The sequence below is a fragment of the Fusarium graminearum genome, chromosome 3 (assembly GCF_000240135.3).
Source record: "Fusarium graminearum PH-1 chromosome 3, whole genome shotgun sequence".
NCBI lineage: Eukaryota > Fungi > Ascomycota > Sordariomycetes > Hypocreales > Nectriaceae > Fusarium > Fusarium graminearum.
In genome coordinates, this window is record NC_026476.1 from 429,026 (window position 1) to 453,519 (window position 24,494).

Here is a 24,494-nt window from a genome sequence, read left to right on the forward strand (position 1 = left end):
TCTTACCCACTTCCCGATGCCTCGGGAAGTGGGCCCCCTGCTTAGCCAATCCTTCGATCGGCCTCTTGGATGCCGAGGAACGAATCGTTCAGCGCATCGCTGCCCGTCGAGGCAGACATGGCCTGCTACCCTTGGACCTTGTCCTTTTGCACGCCCCTGAGATTGCTAACGGTACGTGAGTGGCATCGGAAAGCTAGGGTATAAACCTAGATGGACTACAGAGGAGAGACACTTTTCAGGGTGTGCTTGGGTTTCCACTAATAGGTTGTAATGAAGGACTAGTGGCAAGATGGGTCAGCTCAATTCATCCTTGGTTACAGTGTTTCTGCGGACTACGAGAGCTTACCTTTCTCCCAATCGGGCTGGTACCATGTTACATTTTATATAGGTAGCCTGGTGGCGCGTTGCACGATACGAAAATAGATAGTTACCGTGACTCCAATGGCGTCGATGCTAAGAACAGTCATATAAAATCTTCTATTTGCGTTCAAAGATTTCAAACTAATGTAAATGGTTTGAAACTCTTTGAGATTAATGCCTTCGTGATTGAGGCTTAATCTATGTTATCTTAGCGAGAGGTTATGAGAGCAGGACAGTTGAACATGCGTATTGCCAGAAAGGAGTTTGATTCTCTTTCCATCGACTTCCTCGCCGATCTCAAATTCCATCGAATAGGGCAAATGATCGTCCTCTCCATTATTGTTAAGCGATAAAAGGTGGTGGGCTCGAGCAAAAGTGTCAGCTCTGGCGAAAAGCCCCGCGATGGCGTCCTCGCAGGATAGTTTACGACTTAGACTTAATCGTCCTAGCTCTATTGTTTCTGATTTGATTTTCACTTTGTCATTTGTTTCGACGAATTCTGCCAAAGGCTTCTCGTCACCTTGAACGTCCTTGAAGTAGCCTGACCCGTCCAGGAAACCATTGGTGTTGCTAGGGCTACTTGGGAATCGGATTGGCCATCTGTGAGACCGCTTTGTAAGGAATGCAAATGCTAGGCTCCTGGGTAAGGTTCCATTGCTCGGTGTGGTAAGAACAGCCTTGAAGCCACCAACTTGTAGCACCTTGCATTCATGTCCGAAACTAGAATCTTCAGTTATCTTTCTCTCAACTCGAATATACTCCATTGGCTGTAATTTGAAGCGATCGCGAGGGAAACTCCCGTGAGCTTTGTCCGCGCGAATGACAACATAGTGTGGGCGAATCGCAGCAACTAATATTGGAGAAGACCCCGGCCTATCTGAGAACACAACGCGATCATCAGGCCCCGTGCATACTGGAGTTTGGGTTTTGACGTCGTTCGGCTCGAGATTGAGGTCCAAGTTGACAACTACTTCAAACAGAAGTGTCCTCCAAGTCAAATCAAGGCTTGGATTATTCATCAAAGGAGCGATGTTAGACGTAAGGACACCAGCAGGCGGGTGACCGTCATTCGTTCCCCAAGCAATACCGTCCTTGGCAGCTGCCGTAATACGCACAACACTGTGCTCCATCTATGTATCGTCATCAAGTAGTTCTCCCAAGGTCCCGAGGACCGAAGCATGGGATGATATCTTGCTATAGTCGGCTTCTGAAAGCCTCAGAGATTTTGCTCGTCTTCCATCGACACTGGCATATTCTGGTGGGGCATTATAGCAACAGTCCAAAATGAATGTGATATTTTTAGTCTTTTGTGTTATATCCTTCATAATCTGAGAGATTTCACTTTCGAAGACTCCAGTCCAGGTCTCCTGATCGGGGTCAAAGTCGTATAGGACTAGGAACTGATGCTCCAGCCGTTGTTCGGAGTTATCATCTGGGTTTTGAGGGATGATTCCACCATGGCCTGAGTAATAAACTACCACAACATCATCCTTGACAGTGTTATCGGCGAGCTCACGCTAATTTCTTAAGATGTTGTCTCGAGTAGCCATGGGACCGCAGAGCTTTTTCACATAACGTTCGTTCTCCACATCAAATCCATACTTCTTAAGGGTACGGGCCATGGTCTTGACATCATTCAGGGTTCCAGGTAGCTCGAAGGGGTGTTTAAATGAACTTCCAATCAGCAAAGCACGCTTTGCTTTGGGATCAGGGCTCTGAACGGTCTGGCTGACCCCAGCGCGTGATGAAAAAGACTTTGTTTCAGAAGATGGTTCCCGCTGTTGAGGCTCTTCAGGTATCTCCTCTTGTGCAGGTGTATCTGATGGCACCATTGTATTGGTAGTCTCTTGAAGTAGTTTCCCGACTTGCTCACTGAGTGTTGTGCGGTAATTAATGAAGCCTATGCTCCCTGCTTTGATCCTAGTCATTCCAAAATGACATTGGTCAGCTCCCACGACACGGAAGTCCGGAAGCGCTGGCCATTCAGGTGCAATGCGCTAACATTTTGTTAGCTCATTAATATTCGTTTTACTCGACTGTGAGGAATTGAAAGCGACTCATACCAAATAGTTGCTAGGCATAGGCTCCATCGCAAAATATCCGTATATATCAATCTTGATCTTCTGGATTGTCTGGAGTCTCTTGAGTAGTCGGATTAGTCTCTCGTTAAATCATCCGCAACATAGACAAACCTCGTACGGAGATCGCCAACCCAGGATTCAGAGGATAGTGACGCAACAATGCCTCGGCACATTCTCTTAGTTTTCCAGGGTCGATTAAGTCGCTCAGGCTTTTCAGACCGTTGTACGAGTACGAAAAGGAAATGACGCGAGCATTGTTGAAATCGCCTGTAGGCAATTGGGCAGGCCAGCAAGAGCTTGGGTCTTCGCTTCTCCAAGCCACATCACTACTCTCCGTCAATTCGTGAACAAGAACAATGCTGAGTGATTTTAGCAAATCTTTAGTCACCCGACACTCATGGAGGTAAAATTACTCAATATTGGCATTTTCCACTCGACGAAGAACAACCAATTGGTGTGTGACCTCATTGCCTTCGCTCATCTCGACGTGTCTAGCAGAAGACTGCAGCGGACGCAAGAGTCTTTGCCACATATGAGACAGGTAGTGAGATAAGAAGTTAAGCAGTTGAACTCTCTTGTTTATGGTTTGTTTGATGCTAGTTGAAGGCTGTAGATCAAGAGAGTATCAAGTCGACGGCTGCCTAGCTTCCCCGTGTAACGCAGACAGCATTTGATCAGCTGATCACAGTAGCCAATAAGCGCTTCTAAGGCAAAGGAGCCAGTAATTGCACGAGTACCGGAGCCTGGTTAACCCTACAGTTACGAGGTGATACATCAATGCTCTAGCACAGGAACACTAACTGATTAAGAAGCTTCAACAGTGTGAAGATGCACCAACATGCATATCATGACATTATGAATGAAATCTAATGCTGAGTGGCGTTCTAGTTATTGATGCCTGATCGTGATTTATTGATGTAGTGAGCGGAGTATTTGATTAATGAAATCCGGCATCACACCTTATTCATAAGCCGCTTTTAATCTACACCCAAATAGTCTTCCACAAGAGCATCAATGTCTGGATGAAAGAAGAGCAAACTTGCTTCAGATTTACCTTGGAATGTTAACCAAAATAAATTAGATCATTTGCCTCGATGGTACATCAAACTCAGAGCGCCTCATTGACGGATCGCTCACCAATGTCTCAATCGAATATTTATATAACTATAGTAAATCGCCCGAGCATGACCTAACCGAAAAGAAGATAAATCTTCCCAAGGGCAACCGTGTGACAACCAACTAGCTATTTGCGCCAACATATACAAATGACATAGGTTCGAGAGACCTTCCATTATCTAAGCTATTCGGATCCTAACAAGGCAATTGTAATACATGTTAAGTCCCTATTGATATGCATAAAGCTCTACTCGCTGCAAACGCGCGTGAATGCAAGACTGTCCAGGTTAACCAGGATTTGGTGATACTCTCCACCGCAATTGGCGATGAGCTGTACATCTGCCTGTGCGACATTCAAATCATTAAAGGTGACGCTCCCATACTTCCATCCACCGACGTTGTCCTCGAAACTGCCACGAAGGGAAGCATCTCCCACCTTAAGGTGAATATCGCACGTGTAGTCAGCAAACTGACTGATAGTGACAAAACGGTAGTAGTAGGAAAACTCGTAGGTGCCGTAAAGATTGCTCAGAGTTTGCGAGACACCGAAATCGTCGGAGGAATTTTCCAAGCGGTTGAAGGACCTATGATATAATGCATTAGCAAAGAATATGAAAGAATGAGAGGTGTGTTAACTAACAAAGCATTGGAACCACTTTGAGGTGAAGTTTGGGTTATAGCGCCTTTGTCGTTTGTCCAGGGTGCAATGTCGTTGTCGCTGTTGTCGAACCCGGGGTTGGTGAACAGCTGGGTTTCAACACAGGCTGGGGCTGCAGTGGTTGTTGTAGACTCAACCTCGGCCGTGGTGGTAAGATCCGCAAGGGCAGTAGTCGTCGTAGTGACACCCACTGAAGCAATCGTGGTATCAGATGCAATCGTCGACAAGCTCTCGGCAACGCTTGTTTCGGTAGTCGCTGTTGATTCTTCCTGGACAGTGGTGGTAGCATCGATGAGGGTAGTAACCGCCGTGGTATCTAGTGTAGTAGCGGTAGAATCGGGAACAACAGTTGACGAGCCCTCGGCAATGCTGGTTACTCCAGTGGTCAAAGGTCGACAGGGCCCAGCCTGAACTGCACAAAGGAACAGGGTTACAGCCGCAGCTGGAAGGACGGAAAAGCGAACCATTCTGACGCGATAAAACAATGTTTAAACGAGTGGACAGAACTGTTGATAGTGCAGTTCGATTTAACGAATGTCAGTAGTGAGATGTTGTAACGGAGAATTAACTTCAGAGACATGCAGCAGATGCACCCCTTTTTGAATTGATCTGTCTTCTTGTCTGTTCATAGCGCTAGAGGTGGTCCTGGTAGCGCACTATTGTCAATAGTTCCGTAGGCTAGTCGGAATAAGCAAAGTCGATGTTCAGCTGTAGGTCTAGTTCAGGCACCGCCTGTCAGCTAAGAGGGGCAGTAACCAATAACATCAGCAGACAAAGAGCTAAGACTCAAAAGCAATAGTTTCATTGTGATACACAAAATGGAAAATCATTCTCATTTTAGTGTCTTCTGCAACTGAGGATAGAAGCTTCAAGTGTCTGTTAATAAAACGGTATGTGGTAATACAAAATGCAACGCGTTTGCAGCTTGATTTCTTTTTCTGAAGTGGTTACAATTTTTCTTGTCATTCAAACGAACGACGTCTTCAATGTGAACATGGGTTTGAGAACAAAGAGCTGGCCCTACGACCGCAACTCAAACCTGCAACAAGACTCGTTCTTTTATCTGTAAAATGTGATTCTAGCAAGATACTGAAACTGAAACTCACTACTCAGTAGAATCAGTTAAGGTTCTTGATATGTAAATATTAGGCATGACTATCTTGCTATCAAGCTTGTGAATTAATGCTCCCAAAAGCATCAACCCACTCATCTACCGACATCACACATTAATTAATGATACGCCACTTCTGACTCTTAATACAGTCAGAGCAATCCCAACAACCCTTGTCACTCCAACTCAACATCGTGTTACCAAACTGCTGCCACGCAATACCCGTGAGTTGGAAACCCGACAAAGCACATTTACCATACTCTTCAGACCAGCCCGACGACATACAATCAGGGTTTGAATTACAAAGAGCTGCGCATCGCTCCTCAGAATCCTGGTTGGGAAACTTCGAAGGTGCATCATCCCAAGACCAAGGGAAGTAACCAGTATGTTGGCACACCACAGCGCCGTTATCAACGGGCCTGAGCTGGCAAACAGCATCCTCACTTGTGATACTGGGAGCGCAAGTCGCAGTGGGTAGCGCAGTTCGTAGCGACGCAGAGTATTCATCACGATCTTGGTCGTGGCAGAAACACAAAAAGCAACTCTGCTCACTCCAGTTGAGAGACCCGTCATCGTTACCCTGGGTGAAAGCAGAGGTAAAGATGGAGCTGGTGGAAAAGACACATTGTTGTGAGTTTTGATCCCAGGCTGAAGCCTTGCAGCGGCTGGGCATCTGGTTACACATGGCTACGCAGTTCTGATAACTGTTAATGTTCATCTGCCAGGGATATTCGTCATCTCTGAGGGTAAAGGTGTTTCTCAATGTTCCGGATTTGCTGCACTGATTGTAATCGTAGTTGTTCTGATCAAAGGTGCATCCATCGGACAAGGCGAGAGTGCATTGAGGCATGGAAGATTCAGTAGTGGTGGGGGCGTAAGAGGAGATGAATGTTGTAGGAGGCTGAGTTCGAGTTGGAGTTATCGTCGCGGGCTCGACAGTGTGTTCAGTAGAGCTGGGAGCTTGGCTCGTAGTCGCTTCCTTGACTGAACAGTCATTGGAACACGACCAGCAGCCCTTGGAGCTCCATGGAAGAATGTAAGCTGAAGAATCTTGGTCTTGAGCCTCTTGGAAAGCGCTGCTTGAAATAGCGGTGTTGGTGAAAATACACCTCCCTCGCGCAGAATCGTATGCCGAGGCCTTGCAATCCTTCAGTATGAAACAGATGGTCGCGCACTGTTCTGAAGTTGTCTGCATAGTGGCCTTGTCAAAGACGTTGTTCGCATAAGGCTGGAGATCAACGGAACCAAGGTTGCCCATCTTCTCACATACGAGAGCTGAAGATGGAGAGCTCTGGAGATGACAGTGGGGGCAGAGCATCGAGGCAACGGGGGCAGCAGAGGTGGTGATATCCGGAAGTGAGGTTGTCGACGGCGCAGCGGTAGTCGTCTCAACATCGGCTGGGTTCTTGACATCACAACCCTGACACTCGAAGCAATCGAGATCATTCCACATCAGAGAATTCTGGCTGTTGATATCAATGCCAGTTACACCAAGGCTATCGGAAAGAAGTCGGCAGGAAGCCTCTTGGCGAGCACCATCCCAGGCAAAGGCCTTGCAGGCAGAACCTTCTTGCTTACACAGAAGAGCACAGTCTTCGATGGAGTTTTGTCGAGGGTTGCTTGACAATGTGCGGCCCCATGTACCGGACTTTGCTCTGCCAAAGGCCCAGCAGGCCCTTGGCGCTGTGGGTCGCTCGTTCTCAGATTCTTGTTGGATTCCGGGCAGGGAGACCGTCTGTGTTACTCTTGGTTCGACGGGAGTGCAGTAGCCCGGAGGTGCGGCGCCGACGGGACAGACACGTGAGCCAGTTGGCAGAGAGCTGGCAGTGGAGAGGTCACTTGCGGTTGTAGCGTGCTCGGCGGTAGTTGTCGGGTTCAAAGTAAAAGTGGGAGGATGACTGTCTGACTCGGTTGATGGGTCCTGAGTAGCGGGCTCAGAAGCAGTTGATGGTTCATGGAGAGTCGATGGGCCTTCAGTAACAGGCTCGGAGGCCGTCGAAGGGCCCTGGGTGGCAGGTTGAGAGGCAGTCGATACACCAGCTGTGTGTCCCTCGGTCTCACTCTCTGCAACACTTTGTGTTACAGTTTCAGACTTGGTCGACGGACTGATAGTGTTAACATCAGACTCTGTAAAGAATCCAGATGTTGGGTGCGCACTATCCGAAGTGATTTGAGACTCGGTGAGAGGCTCGGTCTCTGTTGACAGCCCATCAGTGTTGGCGCTGCTGCTTGACTCCTTGGAAGTGGTAGATACGGCCACTGCACTGCTGGTAGTAACAGCGCTACCCTCATTGCCAAAGTCAATGGCCACGTCGTTAATAGTCTCGGGTGTAACCTGGTTAGACATAAAGATGGAGTCAACGTAAATGGCTGCAACACCACCAACCGGGCAGTCCACGGCCACTGAGAAAGCACCTTCACTGTTTGGAACATCGGTCTGTTCAAGAACAGTGTTCCAGTCCATAGCAGCTCCAAGGCTAAGAATCGTCGACGTGTAGAATACATGGCCAGCGATGGAAGCGGTGAGCGTGCAGACGTTGATGCTACTAGCTGTAATCACAGCATAGAAGAATCGAACAGTGTACTTCTTCTTCGTATCAAGAGAGTCAAGCTGCTGCGAGATACTGACAATGTTGCCAATAGCTCGCTTGCGGGAGGGAGGTTGGTTGGACGCTTGTAGCTCGACACAGCCCCTCTCTTTGCTGTTGTCGGCAGTATAGCCCTTATCCTCAACAATCTGTGCATCGCCTTCGACAGTGTAGTTGGGTATCTTGCTCGGGTTGGTAGGGTCTCTGACGGCAAAGTTTCCGTTGCCAATAACGTTCCTGATAACGAGGGGTCCTTTTGTCTCTGAAGTCGTCGGGGCGGCTGTTGTTACAGTAGCCGAGGTGTCGACAGTCGTTTCATGAGGCTTACATGGGCCGGCAAGGGCAACATCAAAGCTGCCCAGGGCCGTCAATAGTAAAGCAAAGGAGGATCGCATAACGAGTGTAGTAGCCAACCGAGGTGCGGAGTGGTAAGGGAAAATAATCGAGAGGCATGAGCACAGATGAGCGACATATCGACTGTTTATCAGGATACCGCCGGCGAGTTGGACCCCTAATTCGGCAAGGGAATTTCCGAAATTTTGGTCGAGACCATTATTCTTACACGCTACGATGAAACTATTGACTTGAAGCCTCGATCGGTAACATCGTACCTTTTTGGCGTCTATAAAGCTAAAGTGGTTAGACCGCGCTCGCAGTATTTGTCTCAACGTATCACCGGTATCATTCAGTATGGAAATGTCAAGTGTCACACGGGCCTAATATTCATATTACTTAAAGCTTACCCATCTCACCTTGGGTATCGTTCTTTCTTTCTTTTCTGAAAATGTCCAACATGATAATAATTACCCCTGGCTTCAGCTTGAGACTAGCAGTTAACCCCTGTCCACCAAAGTTCTGTCAAAGGCTAGAAGCTTAGCGTGTGAGACTATTTGATCATTTAAATCTGGTTACTGTAAAGTCAAGCCACAGCGGCATATTCCGGACCCTAAAATTAAATTGTTTGAAATGATGATGGGGTTCTTTGTTGATAGAATTTACAAATTCCCTCTAATACAATAATATCCATTAACAGCAAGTGATGTGATTACAGTAGTAAATACAACTATATTCTTGTAGCTACGGACTTGACTAGACTTGGATATCGAAGCTGTATTAACATGCTGAAGCTACTCTAGGTAATTTAATTCCATTCAACCTTGATCGGATCGTGATCTCGAGAAAACTTATTACCGTTGAACCATAGCTCAAACCGCAGGTCAGCTGGGGCCACAATGAGATGAATATCAAAGGAACATTTATAAAACTGATAACCACTGCTAAAGCAGCAGCTACCACGCTTTTGAACCAAAACAAGTTCATGTTGGCTAAGACCAGTGAGTGTACACTCGACTTGACAAATCTTTTTAACTCCAGCTGTAACATTCAGTTAGCAAACTCCTTCTCGAGCTGTCATCGTTGGCATAACTTACCCTTGAGTAGACTCTGTGGGAGAACACTTGACTCATTCCGTGAAGAAACAACTTGGACCGTTACAGAAGCCGTTGTTAGTCCTGGACTTAGCCGCTTATTAAACGGTTTCATGATCGGCATAGTAGGGTCAATGTTATCTCCCTTGTCAATGAGTCAACACAAGTTAAAACGTGGGGATGTCCTTCAAACATACCTTGCGAATGAACCACTCTATCTGATTCACAGCCCAACGTTGAGCAGAGTCAAACTCATCTGTCTCTAGTTGCTCGCCTACGTGCCGCATAGGGTTGTACGGTTCCCGAATTACGATACCATAGCTCATTCTAGCGATGTATGTGGCGAGAACCGGCTTGTTTCCCGTTTCCCGTTTTTGTTTTTGGTCTTCAAGAAGACCCCTGACAACGGTTGTCTGTGGGTTTTTGCTTACAATAACTCTGACGTTTTGACAGTTGGGGTGACTGAATTGAACGAAATGCTCTCTGAGCCGTCGTTGGACATGTTTCGAACTCCCCAACCCTCCGGATAATGCTATATACCTCTGTATAGATCATCAGTGCTGACCAAGAAGTATTCGGCTTAAGATCATACCACTTGCTCCCTGCGGTTATTTTGCACCATCCAGTCAAGCTGTTCGCGGACTTTCGCCAATATGCTGTCGACATGGGGATCAAAAAGCCTCTGTATGTCGTGACTGCGACTGATTAGCTATGCAAATACATTATATTTCGGATTTGTGATAACCTACTTATCAAATTTCATGCACCCTCCATCAGCACCAAGCTGGGCATGTCTAAAGTTGTTTGGGACACCAGGCATGGGAATCTTGTGAGAATTGGCGATGGCTGCAGGGTCACCAAAAAGATGCTTGACAACTTTGAATCGCTCACTCTTCATCATGTTCTCGGCAAGGCCATTCGCAATACTGAACGGCACATCAGGGCAATTAGCCAGACGCTCCTGGACAAGCTTGCCGAAAGCAGAGTCGATAAGAGTTGAGCCGATTCCGATACCAGCAACTTCGGCGATCTGCGACATCTGTGTCCTTCCATTTTCAATGCTAGTAACTTGGACCAAGGAAAAGTCTGTTGTGCCACCACCGGCGTCTATAGTGAGGAACACGTCCCCAGTGCTGAAGTTGACTGCACCACTTTTGAGAGTGTCGACAGCAGCGGCTTCAGCTTCTGTAAGATCGATTTGCGCTGAGTGACGAGGTCCTTCAGTTCCATAGCCAGCGGCTCTAATGACTGCCTTGAATGTGTTGCTCACATCTAACCCTCTCCAAGTGGTGGGAACACTGAAAAGAAAAGTCACTGCCGAAGTGGTCCAGTTTGCGCCTGTCATCTCCTCATACGTAGTTTTGATGTGCCGATATATCTGCTGAAGAAAGTCTGTAGCGCATTTCGACGCCTCTGCCGTAGTAGAAATCGTACTCAAACCAGCTCTTCTTGTCTCCTCGCAGGTTTCTTTATCAAGAAACATCTTGAAGAGACGATGCTCTTTCTTACCAGGTGGTAAAGGGTCATCATACACAGATGAGTAAAAACCCCATGAAGATACTGTGCCGTCATGGTTGTAGACAAGACGGCTGGGGACCTTGGTTTCGCCAGTGCTATTGTTTCCGGGCCAGTTGTTGAAGATATGCATCGTCCCATTGGAGAACAAAAATGCAACTCCTAAGAATTTGTTAACGGCTTTACATACGTTCATGACATTGGGATATGATACCTGTGAAAGTGGTGCCAAGATCAATGGCTACTGTGACGTCGGGTTTCTCGGCCATGTTGGGCAGAGAGCAGTTGAGTGACGTTGAATAATGACGTGGGATATCTCAGGACATAGATAGACAGAATTACGAGTGATTTGAACAGTTGTTGTCGTTAATAAACGGAAGCAGGAGGAGGGCTTGGGACCAATTCGACCGTAATGTCTCCTCCTGTCGATCACAGGCAACATCGTGCTAATGTAAGTTACATGCCACATGGAACCATTGTTTTCAGCTTGGTACGTATAGCTGCTGCGGTCTAGAACATTTATTTTCAAGTCTAACAATCCAACTGCCGCAATCGTCCCGGTGGCTTCCCCTACAACGCCTTACGTTAGAACTAAGGTTCTAATTGCTCAGTTTTTGTAGATGGTGTTTTCAGCCCAGTCCGCCACAGCCAGGTCTAGATGGAGGTGTGTACGGATGATTTTGATCCTGTTTGGGGCGGGTGCTGATTTCTGATGATATGTACCTATTACAACGGGAAGTAGTTGAACACAGAGCCAGCCGAGATACAGGCACACAGATTTAAAGCGACACTGCCCCTCGCGACAGTAGATACATCTATAAACCAATAATCCATTCCTTTCACATTTTCTTTCCAGCTAAGAGAACTGATCTCCTGGACGTTATCGCATACACAAATACTGTTGAGAACTGAAGACAAAATGTCCACCACATCATCAGTCAGTTCAACCGCTGCTGCGAGCACAAATGCTTCCAAGGGACTCAACGATGGAGAAGTGGCTGGAGTAGCCATCGGGTGCTTGATCGCTGGACTTATCATCGGAACAATTATCGGCTGGCTGATCTTCCGATCCAAGGGCCAACAGCGATATGCCAGACAAAGGCGTCGGAGTGAAGACCGGGGAAGACTGGTGGACCATCCAAGGGAAGCCAATGCGGTACCCCTAGGGATATCTGGTGATCCCATGAAACTGGAAAACATCATACTGCAGCCCACGCCAGACCAAGACATACTTTCAGGCTTGAGACGCCTTGAGGACATCATCAGGCAGCACGTCGAGACCGTCTATCATCTCAAGCCAGTGGATGTTGAGGAAAAGGCGTTAGCCTGCGCGCTTGCTGATGCTGGGTACAGCAGCTCCCGTTCGGGGATCGACATCGAGACTGTTGCTGGCTGGTGCAACGAGATCGACACTCGGTGTGGTGCCCTCAGACATGTCCTTTCTAATATCCTGTTCAGCGCCATCGATTGGAACAATCCTGGGCCACTGACATTGCTTCCGGAGTCAGCTGTTGCCTTTATGAGCTCAGTCCGCCGGAATGAAAAGCATCGAGACAACGTTAATGGTACGTATAACAAATAAGCTTTCCAAAGCAAGCCACTGATGTAGCCTTCTAGTCATGTCGTTTGCTTGGACCCGATGGCGTACACTATCAGCGCTATTCATGCACCCTGCGCCTCATGAAAGGACCCCTCTCGATTTATCTGAGCCTGATATCCGGGATCAGGCGGAGGCTCTTGCGAAAGCCTTGGATCCAGTCCTACATTACTTTGTGGCGCCGGATGATGAGAGTCAACATCAGCAAGGTGATCATCTTCGTTTAATGATTATTGAGACTGCTAAGCTCGGCTACACTTTGTTTTCTCATACGAGTGATTGGAAGTTTCTGTACAAGGATAGATCGGCAAAGAGACGCCCTGTCGTATGCGTTGGGTTGGAGAAACTGAACGGCCTGGATGGGCATCGTTTTAGTTCCCCACAGCGGATTGTAGAGCCTCACCTGATTTCTTGATTGTGCATTTCACCTTTGCCTGTTGTTAGGTCTGTTCTGCATGCGAGTCTTGGCTACGTATGGTTTACTTGCTGATTTTAAGAATTCTACTTACAATGTCTTTGGACTTTATGATAACTGTGCTTGTGATGCTATCTTAATGACATCCAATCTGTTCGATATTCTTAGCAAATTGTAATCATCAGAAGTCTCAAATACAGTCGATTTACTTGAGCGCCTCGTCTATCGATGCGATTATTTCTCAAAAGAGACGCCATACTAAATATCAAGCTAACAGCTGGAGACTATTTAACTTGGCGTAACCTTCATTTGGGTTACAGCCTTGGGAGATAAACGGAACTCCGCGGAGCACCAATTTTGACCTGCAGGCATGTAGGTAAACTAAAGCGCTTGTACAAAACTCACTTATGCGTTCAATACTCAGTGGCGTCTGTCTTCCTAACGGAATTTCAGCCCTAAATATAGCTGAAAACAGCTGCAGCGTCTAAATGCGGAGAAACTATTGTGAGCTTGAACGAGACATAGAATAACCTCCGTGCGCTAACGGAGATGCGGCTCTACAAGCTGATCACAGCTGATATCTACACACTTTAGAGTTTCTGGCGTTAGGCATACGATGGCATTAAACATCGGTCTCTGTCTCTCCCAGAGCTTGGGATCTTCCAAGATCATCGTCTTTCATACTCATCTCGTCGCTGCAGACGATTGCAATCTTACCAAGATGACTGAATACTTAGGCCCTGTCGGATCTCTTACCAATGTCACATACCACGTAATTAAACTCCTTATCAAATGCAAACAAGCTAGTGACGAAGTCCGTCGGAGCCTCGAGCTAGTCCGTACCTGCGATCGTGACCTCCAGCACCTGATCAGCTTACGCGAAGAGCATCTGGACATATTGGAACGGAAACCGATTGAACTTGTCCGAGTCAACTCTATCATCGAAGATGCGCATAATGGACTTCTTGAGGTGGGCAGGATCGTTGAAAAATGCAGACCAGAAGCGCAAAAGAAAGGGTTACCATTCTGTCGTCGTGGTCTGTGGGTTATGTTCGATGCAGAAGAATTCAACAGTCAAGTCCCCGTCGTCAACAGCCATCACCAGTCAGTGTTGACAGAGATCCAATTTCTGCGTCTTATCGGCATTCATGCACCGCCGCCAATCCAGATAAATAAGATAGAAGCGGAACCCAATATTGTCCAGAAGAGACGAATCGATATCGGGAATGTCAATCTCCTGGGTAGTCTCATAGGAGTGAGATCAGGTATGTCCATTTTCATCATCTATTCAGCTTGATAGCTGACGAGAACCAGTCACAACAAGTCCTATACCACAACCGCAAGCTAATACGGCTGACTGTCTTCCATATCCCTCCGACTCAGATCTAATGCCACCGCTACCTCCCTCTTACAGCGATGCCAGTTTTGTTGCAACTTCATCTACAAAGCATATTAATATCCTCGATATCCAGGAAAGATGGAGCCCTTACTCACCTTAGTGTCTGTAGACTTCAATGCAATAATTTGTAATATTTAACTTGTGATATTACTGAAGAGATATTATTCATTTGGAGCTTATACAATAATCGTTTCAGCGCCAAGAGAAGGGACTCACTGGGTGAACAAGAACAAGTGGTCACGTAGTACAGATATGTCATCGAAAGTGTCAACGTAAGATATAACCAAACTATTTACAAGTCATAAGATAGCCACGCCATTATAGACACTCAGGAGTCGCAGTGTATGTATGAGATTGATGTCGAGACTTGAGGCCCCAAAAGCTCAGCCTTCACTAAACAACAACTCATCTTAAAATTGCAGGAAATAAGCTGTGGTAATGAAACCGAGTTTTGTCGTATATCTGTTTCGTCTCTGACGATTGTAGCATTATGTTGGGCAATGAGGATGTAGGCTTCACAGCAGAGTCTCGTTAGCTCTGCGTTAAGTTCAGTTCCAATTGGCGAAAGCAAATTTAAATGTGTCGGATTTGAAGATGAGCAGCATGTTTTAGTTGTAGTTGCAAATCGGTTTTGTTGCAGAGCGCTGTTGTTTTGGTTGCTCTGATATTCAAAGGGATACCCCGGCTGAGATAATGAAGAAAACATGGCAGGTTGGAGGATTGATAGTGCCAAGTCAGTGGGTTCGATATTGATACGGGGTAAGTCATCGCGACCCAGAACGTTGATTTCCCCGGAGTCATGATCCCCTGAAACAATGCCGGTACTTGGAAGTAGTAGATCGTATCCATCAACAACGGCTGGTGCTTCCTGAATACCCAAGCCTTCAGGTTCTGCTATTATTGCGGTGGAAATTCGTCTATTATTCCCTCGCAAAGCATCTTCGAGGTCGTCAACTTGGACTCTCAATTTTGAGATGGTCTGTTCTGCCTCGTGCAGTCTTTCCTCTAACGTGGCGATGTGGTCTCTTCTTCGCGCACGATGACGACGTTGGTTATTACGAACGCGATCTCTTGTATGCTCAGCAGTTACTCGCTTGGACTTGGGTGTCATATTGGGCCGTTAGAAGTCGATATGTCACCGAGGGTGAGGGCATCGTTTGAGGATTGGGTTGTTAAAACGGTGACATATCGATTTGCAATCTTACTAATCATTCCACATCTGATTGGACGCCCTTGGTTGTAGTGTCGTAATGTACATCAGAGTGGTGTTGGACAGGGTAATGTGATTGACATATCAGTGGCAGGTATTATAAAACGGTGACATATCGGGTTTGTTCATTCCCTATATGTAATCTCACAATACTCTGAAACTGACAGCAGGAAGAAACACCCATCACGAAGAAATAACAACATTCTATTTGCACCAATAGTCAACAGCATGGACTCGAAAGAAATCTACGAGCAAGTTCACAAGCGTTACGGGTCAGTGACCAAGAGTACCACTGGAAAATATGAACAGACCGTCGCCAAAGCATTTGGCTACACAGAGGAAGAGCTTGCAGGGATTCCCGAGGATGCAAACCTTGGCTTGAGCTGCGGCAATCCAACTGCCCTGGCAAAATTGCGAGAGGTAAATCATGACATGCATTTCTCGTCAATCTCTACTAACTGATGCACAAGGGAGAGACTGTGATTGACCTTGGTTCTGGTGCTGGCTTTGATGTTCTCACAGCTGCCAAGAAAGTCGGTCCAGCGGGGAAGGCAATCGGCGTCGACATGAATAAGGTGAGCTCTACTATCCTGAATCAACTTATGTGTAAACAACTCTGACCCTGAACAAGAACATGATAGACAAGGCCAACGCCAACAAAGCAGCCATGAAAATCTCAAACGCCGGGTTCATCCAAGGAGTCATCACATCCGTTCCACTTAGTGACGATGCAGCCGATTGTATCATCAGCAACTGTGTCATCAACCTCGTCCCTGCTTCGGAGAAACAGCTCGTGTTCAACGAGATGTTTAGAATCCTCACCCCGGGAGGGCGCGTCGCTATCAGCGATATCTTGGCGCGCAAGGAGTTTACCGACGAGATCAGAAACAACATTGCCCTATACGTCGGATGCATTGCTGGTGCTAGTCCCGTTGGTGATTATGAAACATTTCTCAAGAATGCTGGCTTTCAAGGCGAGTTAAGTTGCAGATAAAGTGTTATGATTGAGCTGACCGTTTGGGCAGATATTCTTATTGTTGACACTAAGAGCGATCTGAACGTCTATTTTACTGCTCAAGAGAATGAATCTTCTTGTTGTGGCAATGAACAGACAAACCCAGCTTGTGGAGCTGGTTTATCGACATGCGCTCCTCAGAATTCGTCCACGGAATTGGCTGATGGTCAAGATATACTCGGTAATCGTCTAGGAATCGCCGACTTTAATGAGTGGGCAGGTAAGTACACACGCATCGCTATGGAGGTCAAGACTAATCGTTTGTACACAGGCTCATTCCAGGTGTATGCCGTTAAACCTATGTCGATATAAGGTAACAAATGTGCGCGGGGACTGTAATTGCCCAGAGAGACAGCTGCGGTGAAGTTTCATTAAGCAATTTACACGCGAAGTAGCAGTCAAGTTCTCAATCGGGATACCATTGAATAGCTTAATCCAATTTGATACATGTCCAATCTCAAAGGCCACTATTGTGTTAAATCGTCGCCATTGAGTATTTATCAAGGAGCGGCTGTGTCGACGTCCAACGCTATATCGTCGTCCCCAATATGCATCATGCTGGCATCGTCTTCCTCCATCTCACTACCCCACTTCATGAATGATGAATGAGCAGGATGTATCTTAGAAACAGACAAGTAACACTTATCACACAAATCGCATTCGAAGCATGTTGAGCAAGTGTAATAGAACCCGTAGATGTCAAGTAAACAGCAGTCGCAAAACATTGTTGTCTTCTCTGGCGACCGTGCTAGATCACCCCTCTGTCTGGGGCTGACATTGTCGTTTGAGCTGTGGGGTAATAGTGAGAGAAGACTGGCAGAGTGACTAATTAGTAAACATATAAATAAGAAATGAAATGCCACTCACCTGTCAGCGTGGTAATAGTACGCCACTTCATGAACCGTCCACTGTCGGTCCACTCCTTTCCCTCTGGCGTTAGGGTCGGCGCCGTTCTGCAAAAGGAACAAAACCATATCAGTGTTTGGAACACGGTCTGTATGATGTCGCAGCCAGATACGAGAAGCGCGAACAGCCCACAAGAGTGGCGTCCATCCATCGTTGTCACGAGTGTCGATACCAACACCAGCTCGTTTGGAACGTTCAAGCACCACCTGCGCCAGCTGAATATTTCCACCCATGACAGCATAGTGCAGAGGTACTCTCCCAACTATATCTCGAGCAGCAAACTCCGAATCAGACATTTTCAACTGGTTGAGTGCCTCCAAGGAATTATAACAAGCCAAATGAACTGGTTTGCGCTGCAGGCTGTCATGTTCTGTAGGAGAGGTTTTTATCATGCAAAGTTCAATCGTGTTCGTATCACCGGCCAGGCATGCTGAGATGAGGGGATATCGAAACACGCCACTAGCAATACTACTATCGGCGCCCTTCGAAAGAAGTTGAGCAAATATATGGCGTCCGACACTAGTAGGCGACGCAATGTCCGACCTGAGCGTTGTTGCAATTAGTGGAGTTCCGTAGATCCCTTCAGAGGATGCGTTGACGTCCACTTTGACTTTGTGGTGAACCAATGTTCGAACCATTGACAGTGTACCGTTTATGCACGCCTCATGTAATGGGGTGAGTGTCTTGATTGATGCTGCAGGGCAGCGAATCGCCAAAGCCGGCTGCTTCTTCAACATGTAAGAGAAGACATCTTCAAGCTGAGCCTTGATAGCAACAACAAACGGGGTATCCTCGCAATCATTCAAAGCATCCAGCTTTCCACCGGCGTTCACTATGCGCCTCACTGTCTCCAAACGTGTGGTCTTGTTGATGTGGTGGAGTGCCGTATTCTGTTTATTGTCCCTCATTGCCAAACTAGGGTTGTACTCCAGAATCGTGCAGGCCATGTTGCTTTCTCTGTTGTGTTTAACAGCAAGCATGAGTAGGGACTCGCCGTTCACATTGACAGTGTTGACATTAGCACCAGCTTCTAGCAAGGCCCCAACAACATGAGTATAACCGCTGGTGACTGCTTCACAGAGTGCCCGTCGTGTGTTTTCCGAACCGAGGTCAAGTTTATCTCTAGACGTTTCAAGTATTATCCGAACACTTGCGAGATAGTTGCAACCAATGGCAACATCCAGGGCTGTGTGTGACCATTTATTCGTCATCGTAATGTCGGCGCCATGTTGGAGAAGAATGCGAAGTGTTTCAGGGTGTGAGATGGCTTCATGGAGTAGTGTCGTTTCATTACTCGCGTTAGTCAAATTTTGAACAGCACCTTTTTCTACAAGCCACTGTACCACGTCTGGATCGCCGGCTTTAACTGCAGAGGCGATTGGGGGCACACCCTCTGAGTCACGGACATTGGGGTCTGCTCCTTGTGCGAGAAGATACTGTACGATTGCAGGTTTCTTCGAGTCAACGGCTATATGCACTATGAGTAGTCAGTATATATGCCTATCCCAATTTGGTAAAACATACTCGGTGTGCGTGACCATACGGATGTCTCGCGAGTGTCAATAGTAACTTTGTACTTGACCAGAAGTTTGACCATCTCAAGATCTCCCCGCGTCACTGCCTGTATGAGAGGTGTAGTCACAGCACCTTTGGGAGTCAGATCTGGATCAGCACCACTTTTCAGCAATAGCTCGAAGATATCCATTCTTCCGTAGTATGCGGCGCATCGTAGAGCTGTGTCACCGCCAGAAGTATAAATGTTGGGACTGAATCCATGATCAAGTACGATCTTGAGGCATCTGTAATGTCCATGTTCAACGGCCACGTCGACGGGGTTTTTGCCCGGCTCGTCGACGTAGTACTCACGATAGTCTTGGTAAGAGAGTATGGCCTTGGTTGCAGCGAAGCAGCCCCAGTATACAGCGCTGATCAAGGGTATTTCGCCATATGTGTTTGGTTCGTCAATTCTAGCACCATTCTCAAGCAACAGATGAACCATTTCGCCAGAGGCCCATCCGACAGCGTGTCCAAGGAGAGTGTTTACGTCGCCGCTTCCCTGTGTCATTTCTGCACCTGCATCGATAAGTAACTTGGCACATTGGTATTGTGACTTGCCCACTGCAGCGCGTAGGTAACTGTTGCCGTCGGGAGTTGCACCTTTTGACGGGTTTGGCTTCACCCCGAACTGCAGTAGCTTCTCGACAATATCCTTGATGCCTGATGCGGCAGCTCGGTACATTGGTAAAGAAAGCCATTGAAGTGGATCGAGTTCATGATGATCATTTTCCGTCTTATCATCGGCCTCTCGCTTTGTGACCGACGAAGTGTCCATGGGCTTCTCCGTTTTTTGGTCGTCTTTCGTCTCATCATCGGCACCTCGTTGTTCTGTAACACCCTGTTGAACAAGGGGTTGGCGATCAGGTATAGGAAGCGAGTTGACTAGTTCCCTCAGTGCTTCATCGCTACCAAATTTGCTAACCTGTTTCGCAGCTTCCTGCAAAGCAAGGTCCGGAGCGCATATATCAGGCATTTTCGAATCCATCAAAGGCCGAATGAGATGAGCATGACCTGCTCTGCAAGCTTCAATCAAGGCCTGGTCGCGTAGCGTTACTTCATCGGGATGACCTTCCAGAAGTGTTTTCACAACGGTTATTAGGCCCAGATGTGAGGCCATAGGCAGAGGTTTGATATGATCAGTAAGAGGACTGAGTCGTCTGCTAGGGGTCTCAATAAGGGCTTTGGTCCACCTTTGAAATACGGACTCGTCCTCAAATAGACTCAGCAGTAAGTCCTCTGATACATGAACCTCTTCTGGATGTTTAAACCAGAACTCGATGGCGTACGGAAACGAGCGGGCCCAATCTTCATCATTCCTGGTCATGTCTTTCAAGTGGTCAATGCATGTTTGAAGGATCACCTTGTGACAGTCACCCTCTGTTGTGCAATACCACACATCTTCACCGATAGAGGCATGCTGACTACTGAGCCAAGAACGGGTATCTGGGTGTCGGAACCGAATCTCTCCATTCACGATAGACAGTAGTCCCCGGAAGCTGGTCTTTATATCAGCCAAAGTAGGTCGCATGGTTTTGCGTCCCTGTGTTCGTTTCCATGCAATGTTGGAAACCTGAAGAAGCTCGCTAGAAGCCACGAGAGCAGTATCTTTGCCCATGACCTGTGCAACTCCGGGATAGTGTCTAATATTTTCGTTAAGACTATTCCTGGAGTCAGGGGCTTTCCAAGAATCTCGTGGATGCGCGTGATTTGCTCTCTGTCGGATGATAGCCATTGCGGGATCAATTCGCAGAGTTGGTGATCTTTTGCACATGCGGCGAGTATGCGACGGATCTCACGACGCTGGACGGGCCCAAAAACACTCAGGTATTGCTGCATGGGCTTCGATGACTCCAGGTCAACCGGAAATGGAGTGGTCTCCGCAGGGCTACATTTCATGGTCTTGACAGTTTCAGAGGGGAATTCAGATAGTACGGAGGTGATACAACCGTCTCCAGGACTTCCGATGGTGGTGGTGATCACTATCTTGAGACGAAGTTCGCTTCTGAGGACAAGCTCTTGAACCTGGGAAAGAAACCAAATAGCCGAGTCATCGCACTCATCAAAACAACCAAGGATGTGAATACTAGTTGTGGATTCTGTGAGGCATTAGTGATCTGAACAAATATGTCTCATTTCTACTTACCTTTCAGTCTGTAGAGAAAATACTCCCACTGCCCAAACAGCGAGGCGACATCACGAAAATTGACGTCGGTAATATTCTGCGAGTCTCCTCCCACCAGACCTCCACTCTGCAGTTTGCTACATGCAAGACGAGCAAGGAATGATCGTAACATTGCTTCACAATTGTTGAACCGTACATCGTGGGTGTCGAATTTCATGTACAGCAACGGCCCAGTGCTGTGGTTGTTGATGAAGAAGGCCGCATTCTCAGACAATCTATCTGCTCCGTGGCTACATCGCATATGTATGATACAATTATCATTCGCCTTTGGCAATTCCAAAAGGTCTGGGTGTTGCCAGCTCGTATCGATGTCTTGATATGGGAATACTGGTGATACTTGGCCGATGACTTTGCGAAGGGCGACATGCTGCTCCTCTGTAAGATCTCCACCTAAGACATTGTCAGTGACGGCTTGAGTGAGTTCAGAAGGCGACTTACATAGCCAGTCTGAATCTGCAACGTTGTTGAAAGGATGTGATTCATCAAACCACGGAACCATCAAGCCGCTATGGGGGCTTTCTATCTTGACGACTCGCTCGGAGGGAATACCCATAATTGACATAAAAAATGGAAAGACCTTTGAATAATGAGTACATCGCAAATCTTGAGTTTGTTTCAACGTGCACGAACCTGTTTTTCCGGATCCTGGTCGAATGTGTAAACCACATTCGTCATCTTGGCCTGAGTGAGTATATGGGTCTGAAGGAAATTCTCATTGACATCGAGAATGGTTTCCGAGAGGCTTCTAGCATAATGCAACGTGCTACCCGACCAGCGGAGAGGGTCTTCAGACATCAGCCGTAACACGGCGTCCTGGAGGAGGCCTTGGTTAGGACATCGATGTGGATAAGCGAAGAAGCACTGCCGTGGAAGAAAAGATTAGCACAAGACAAACAGACAGGCATGGTTATAGGTCTCACCACAGCACGAGTACAATCCAGGATGTCGACATACTGAGATCTTTGCTTTGATGCCAATGACAAGGCCTAAATACTTTCAGCAACTTGATCATAGAAGTGTTCATCATGCATGGCTCACCGCTTTGACTATAGTCCCCCCAATGTCATGAGAAAAGAAATATAACGGACGTCTCATTTCCTGCCGTAACATGTCAGTAACGTTGTCAGAATGAGCGCAGGACAACCCACCTTGATCTTGGGGGTCCGATGCTCGTGCAGAAGGTTAAGCAATGCCTCAGCCTCCTTGTAAACACCATCTGGCGTGTAGTAATTCCCGTTGACGACATCTGTGTGGTACTCGTAGAATAACTGGCGGCCATGGCCTTCCCCTACGCCATCGAGGGCTTTCCTGATGAAGGCAGCACCATTGTTGCCTTTCCATCTGACCGGACGTTCTGCGTTGATGCCAGGGACAAGAATAACACTGGTAGAGTATCAGTGTTAGTGTATATTCAAAAGGTTTTTCGTACAACTCACTCGTAGATATCTTCATATCCCCCATTGTAATCATGACTAAACTCGTGTTGAATGACTAGTTTGGATTATTCAATCACACCGTCGTCGCTGGATGGAGACATTGGTTGCTCTTCAGTCTGACCCGTTGGCTCATCTCGGTCTTGAAAGTTATCGCCCATTGCGTCGGTTTTACTTGAGTTAGAAGATATCAGAATGTAGAAGTAGAGCAGAGGGAAATCTCAAACTTGCACATCGAGTTCCAGGGACCTGGTAGGTATCTGTCTTGTGTCAGAGTCGTAGCGCAAGTGGACAACACACGCTATAGAATGACGGCCAAGGCTGACTGGCTAACTGGCTGTTAAACTACAGGGGTTGGGAACGCCATTGTGTCTTGATTCGCTATTGTAACTTCAGCTGAGTGACTAGCTCTCGGTGACGGAAAGTCCTACAACATTTTTTGACACAGACCGCGGTTAATGATAGCGCCATTCTCATACTCTGTTGTCGACAAACCGATTTAACCTTTGTACCTTTGTCCCTTGTAACAAGGGCCTCTGTTTTTTTTGGTACTTTGGTGCAACGGTCCTTGATAACGTCGGTTCAACAAGCCAAGGATAATTGGCCGTGCAGTAGGTAGATGTCTATAGCCCAAATCTATTACGCAAACTCTAATCTTTCTAAAAATGCAGTGACATGATATCAAGATATCGTTCTAAGTCTAGTGCGTATCTCTATGTTTCACCCTTCTATGCCACCCAGTCTAGTTTCCTTCTTCTTCTTTCTTCATCTCCTTCACCCTCTTCTCCTCCCGCTCGCTAAAGCGATCACCAAAGAGGTCAAAATGAGGTCTCATAACAATGGTGTACTTGACGAGCTCTTCCATACAATCGACAAGGCGATCGCGGTTGGAACTTGCCATCATGCGACTACCCTCCTCCTCGGGAGTAAACTGTGTATACGCCTTTGGTACTGAGCTCTGGTTCGGAATAGCAAACATGCGCATCCAACGTCCGAGGATACGTAGTGAGTTTACAGAGTTAAACGATTGAGATCCGCCGCTGACCTGTGCCACAGCCAGAGTTCTTCCTTGGGTTGGACGTACAGAGCCTGTTGAGAGAGGAATCCAATCGATCTGCTGCTTGAAGATGCCGGTCTTGAAAGATTTGTTAGCTCAGTCTGTGGCCATGTCTTTATGTGGTATGACGTACCAAGTTACCGTGTTGCTCTGGACTGATCCATACATGACCGTCGCTCCATTTGCTCAACTCCCGCAGTTCCTGGACTTTGGGATGGTCGTGTTGGATATCGTCCTTTTGAGGTAGACCGGCTGGATTATATACTCTTACATCGCAGCCGAGGCGGAAGAGGATACGTGAAGCTTCGAGGGCAAGAAGGCGAGAGTACGACCTAAGCATAAATGGATCAGTATGGACATTGATAAAAATTCCAATCCATCAATGTATTGGGCTAACACATATTCTGAGGTATTCCTACTCACCGACTTCTCAGACTGCCGTAAAGAACAAGAATTCGAAGGCGATCAAGCTTCTTATCCATAATCTCGGTCTGCACCATCTTGATGGCTGTGCTCAGTTCCAGTTCAGCGACCCAATCATCGGCGGCCATATCTCCATCGAAGAGGAAAGGGCGGTATTGTTGACGGATTGTGGCATCATCTTGATCGCGATCTATGGCGAGAGACTTGTTTCTGAGCGATGGATCGGCGGCGAATTCCACCGCTGTTCTTCCAGCGTGAGAATTGTTCAAATCGCCGTGTCCGTTCATCTTGATGCTGAGACTATAGGTTGTTTGGGAGAAGAAGCGGTGCTGGAGATGGAAAGATGCGGGAGTGATGCGTGTCGAGGTGCGGCTTCTGATAAGGTTGCAAAAGGGACGCATTTTTTGCAGAGTCATTCATAACAAGTGGGGGCTCACAGGATGC

At 47.2% G+C, this 24,494-nt stretch overlaps 12 protein-coding genes across 12 annotated transcripts; 3 read left to right on the forward strand and 9 right to left on the reverse strand.

Annotated features, from left to right (window-relative positions):
- Nucleotides 1-563: 563 nt before the first annotated feature.
- On the reverse strand, nucleotides 564-2,922 carry FGSG_04840 (uncharacterized protein; the record flags this gene model as incomplete). Its single annotated transcript, XM_011324995.1, has 6 exons — nucleotides 564-1,490; nucleotides 1,533-1,877; nucleotides 1,932-2,357; nucleotides 2,424-2,492; nucleotides 2,560-2,800; nucleotides 2,855-2,922. The coding sequence occupies 6 exons, from the start codon at nucleotides 2,920-2,922 to the stop codon at nucleotides 564-566; spliced, it is 2,076 nt and encodes a 691-aa protein (XP_011323297.1).
- Nucleotides 2,923-3,804: 882 nt separating this feature from the next.
- On the reverse strand, nucleotides 3,805-4,682 carry FGSG_04841 (uncharacterized protein; the record flags this gene model as incomplete). The annotated part of the gene is made up of 2 exons (XM_011324996.1): nucleotides 3,805-4,141; nucleotides 4,198-4,682. 2 exons carry the CDS (start codon nucleotides 4,680-4,682, stop codon nucleotides 3,805-3,807), a joined length of 822 nt encoding a protein of 273 aa, XP_011323298.1.
- A 759-nt stretch (nucleotides 4,683-5,441) lies between these two features.
- On the reverse strand, nucleotides 5,442-8,661 carry FGSG_04842 (uncharacterized protein; the record flags this gene model as incomplete). Its single annotated transcript, XM_011324997.1, has 2 exons — nucleotides 5,442-8,536; nucleotides 8,658-8,661. The coding sequence occupies 2 exons, from the start codon at nucleotides 8,659-8,661 to the stop codon at nucleotides 5,442-5,444; spliced, it is 3,099 nt and encodes a 1,032-aa protein (XP_011323299.1).
- Nucleotides 8,662-10,086: 1,425 nt separating this feature from the next.
- Nucleotides 10,087-11,125, reverse strand: FGSG_04843 (uncharacterized protein; the record flags this gene model as incomplete). Its single annotated transcript, XM_011324998.1, has 2 exons — nucleotides 10,087-11,018; nucleotides 11,071-11,125. The coding sequence occupies 2 exons, from the start codon at nucleotides 11,123-11,125 to the stop codon at nucleotides 10,087-10,089; spliced, it is 987 nt and encodes a 328-aa protein (XP_011323300.1).
- Nucleotides 11,126-11,775: 650 nt separating this feature from the next.
- On the forward strand, nucleotides 11,776-12,868 carry FGSG_12633 (uncharacterized protein; the record flags this gene model as incomplete). Its single annotated transcript, XM_011324999.1, has 2 exons — nucleotides 11,776-12,421; nucleotides 12,474-12,868. The coding sequence occupies 2 exons, from the start codon at nucleotides 11,776-11,778 to the stop codon at nucleotides 12,866-12,868; spliced, it is 1,041 nt and encodes a 346-aa protein (XP_011323301.1).
- Nucleotides 12,869-13,484: 616 nt separating this feature from the next.
- Nucleotides 13,485-14,367, forward strand: FGSG_12634 (uncharacterized protein; the record flags this gene model as incomplete). Its single annotated transcript, XM_011325000.1, has 2 exons — nucleotides 13,485-14,133; nucleotides 14,183-14,367. The coding sequence occupies 2 exons, from the start codon at nucleotides 13,485-13,487 to the stop codon at nucleotides 14,365-14,367; spliced, it is 834 nt and encodes a 277-aa protein (XP_011323302.1).
- Nucleotides 14,368-14,595: 228 nt separating this feature from the next.
- On the reverse strand, nucleotides 14,596-15,378 carry FGSG_12635 (uncharacterized protein; the record flags this gene model as incomplete). The annotated part of the gene is made up of 1 exon (XM_011325001.1): nucleotides 14,596-15,378. The coding sequence occupies one exon, from the start codon at nucleotides 15,376-15,378 to the stop codon at nucleotides 14,596-14,598; it is 783 nt and encodes a 260-aa protein (XP_011323303.1).
- Nucleotides 15,379-15,705: 327 nt separating this feature from the next.
- FGSG_04845 (uncharacterized protein) lies at nucleotides 15,706-16,804 on the forward strand (the record flags this gene model as incomplete). The annotated part of the gene is made up of 5 exons (XM_011325002.1): nucleotides 15,706-15,897; nucleotides 15,948-16,052; nucleotides 16,109-16,460; nucleotides 16,503-16,712; nucleotides 16,764-16,804. The coding sequence occupies 5 exons, from the start codon at nucleotides 15,706-15,708 to the stop codon at nucleotides 16,802-16,804; spliced, it is 900 nt and encodes a 299-aa protein (XP_011323304.1).
- Nucleotides 16,805-17,355: 551 nt separating this feature from the next.
- On the reverse strand, nucleotides 17,356-17,631 carry FGSG_12636 (uncharacterized protein; the record flags this gene model as incomplete). The annotated part of the gene is made up of 2 exons (XM_011325003.1): nucleotides 17,356-17,445; nucleotides 17,524-17,631. The coding sequence occupies 2 exons, from the start codon at nucleotides 17,629-17,631 to the stop codon at nucleotides 17,356-17,358; spliced, it is 198 nt and encodes a 65-aa protein (XP_011323305.1).
- A 1,094-nt stretch (nucleotides 17,632-18,725) lies between these two features.
- Nucleotides 18,726-19,730, reverse strand: FGSG_12637 (uncharacterized protein; the record flags this gene model as incomplete). The annotated part of the gene is made up of 2 exons (XM_011325004.1): nucleotides 18,726-18,866; nucleotides 18,942-19,730. The coding sequence occupies 2 exons, from the start codon at nucleotides 19,728-19,730 to the stop codon at nucleotides 18,726-18,728; spliced, it is 930 nt and encodes a 309-aa protein (XP_011323306.1).
- A 2,022-nt stretch (nucleotides 19,731-21,752) lies between these two features.
- FGSG_12638 (uncharacterized protein) lies at nucleotides 21,753-22,589 on the reverse strand (the record flags this gene model as incomplete). The annotated part of the gene is made up of 5 exons (XM_011325005.1): nucleotides 21,753-21,950; nucleotides 22,058-22,123; nucleotides 22,176-22,235; nucleotides 22,286-22,520; nucleotides 22,567-22,589. 5 exons carry the CDS (start codon nucleotides 22,587-22,589, stop codon nucleotides 21,753-21,755), a joined length of 582 nt encoding a protein of 193 aa, XP_011323307.1.
- Nucleotides 22,590-23,312: 723 nt separating this feature from the next.
- On the reverse strand, nucleotides 23,313-24,178 carry FGSG_04847 (uncharacterized protein; the record flags this gene model as incomplete). The annotated part of the gene is made up of 3 exons (XM_011325006.1): nucleotides 23,313-23,705; nucleotides 23,761-23,959; nucleotides 24,051-24,178. The coding sequence occupies 3 exons, from the start codon at nucleotides 24,176-24,178 to the stop codon at nucleotides 23,313-23,315; spliced, it is 720 nt and encodes a 239-aa protein (XP_011323308.1).
- Between the last annotated feature and the right edge of the window lie 316 nt (nucleotides 24,179-24,494).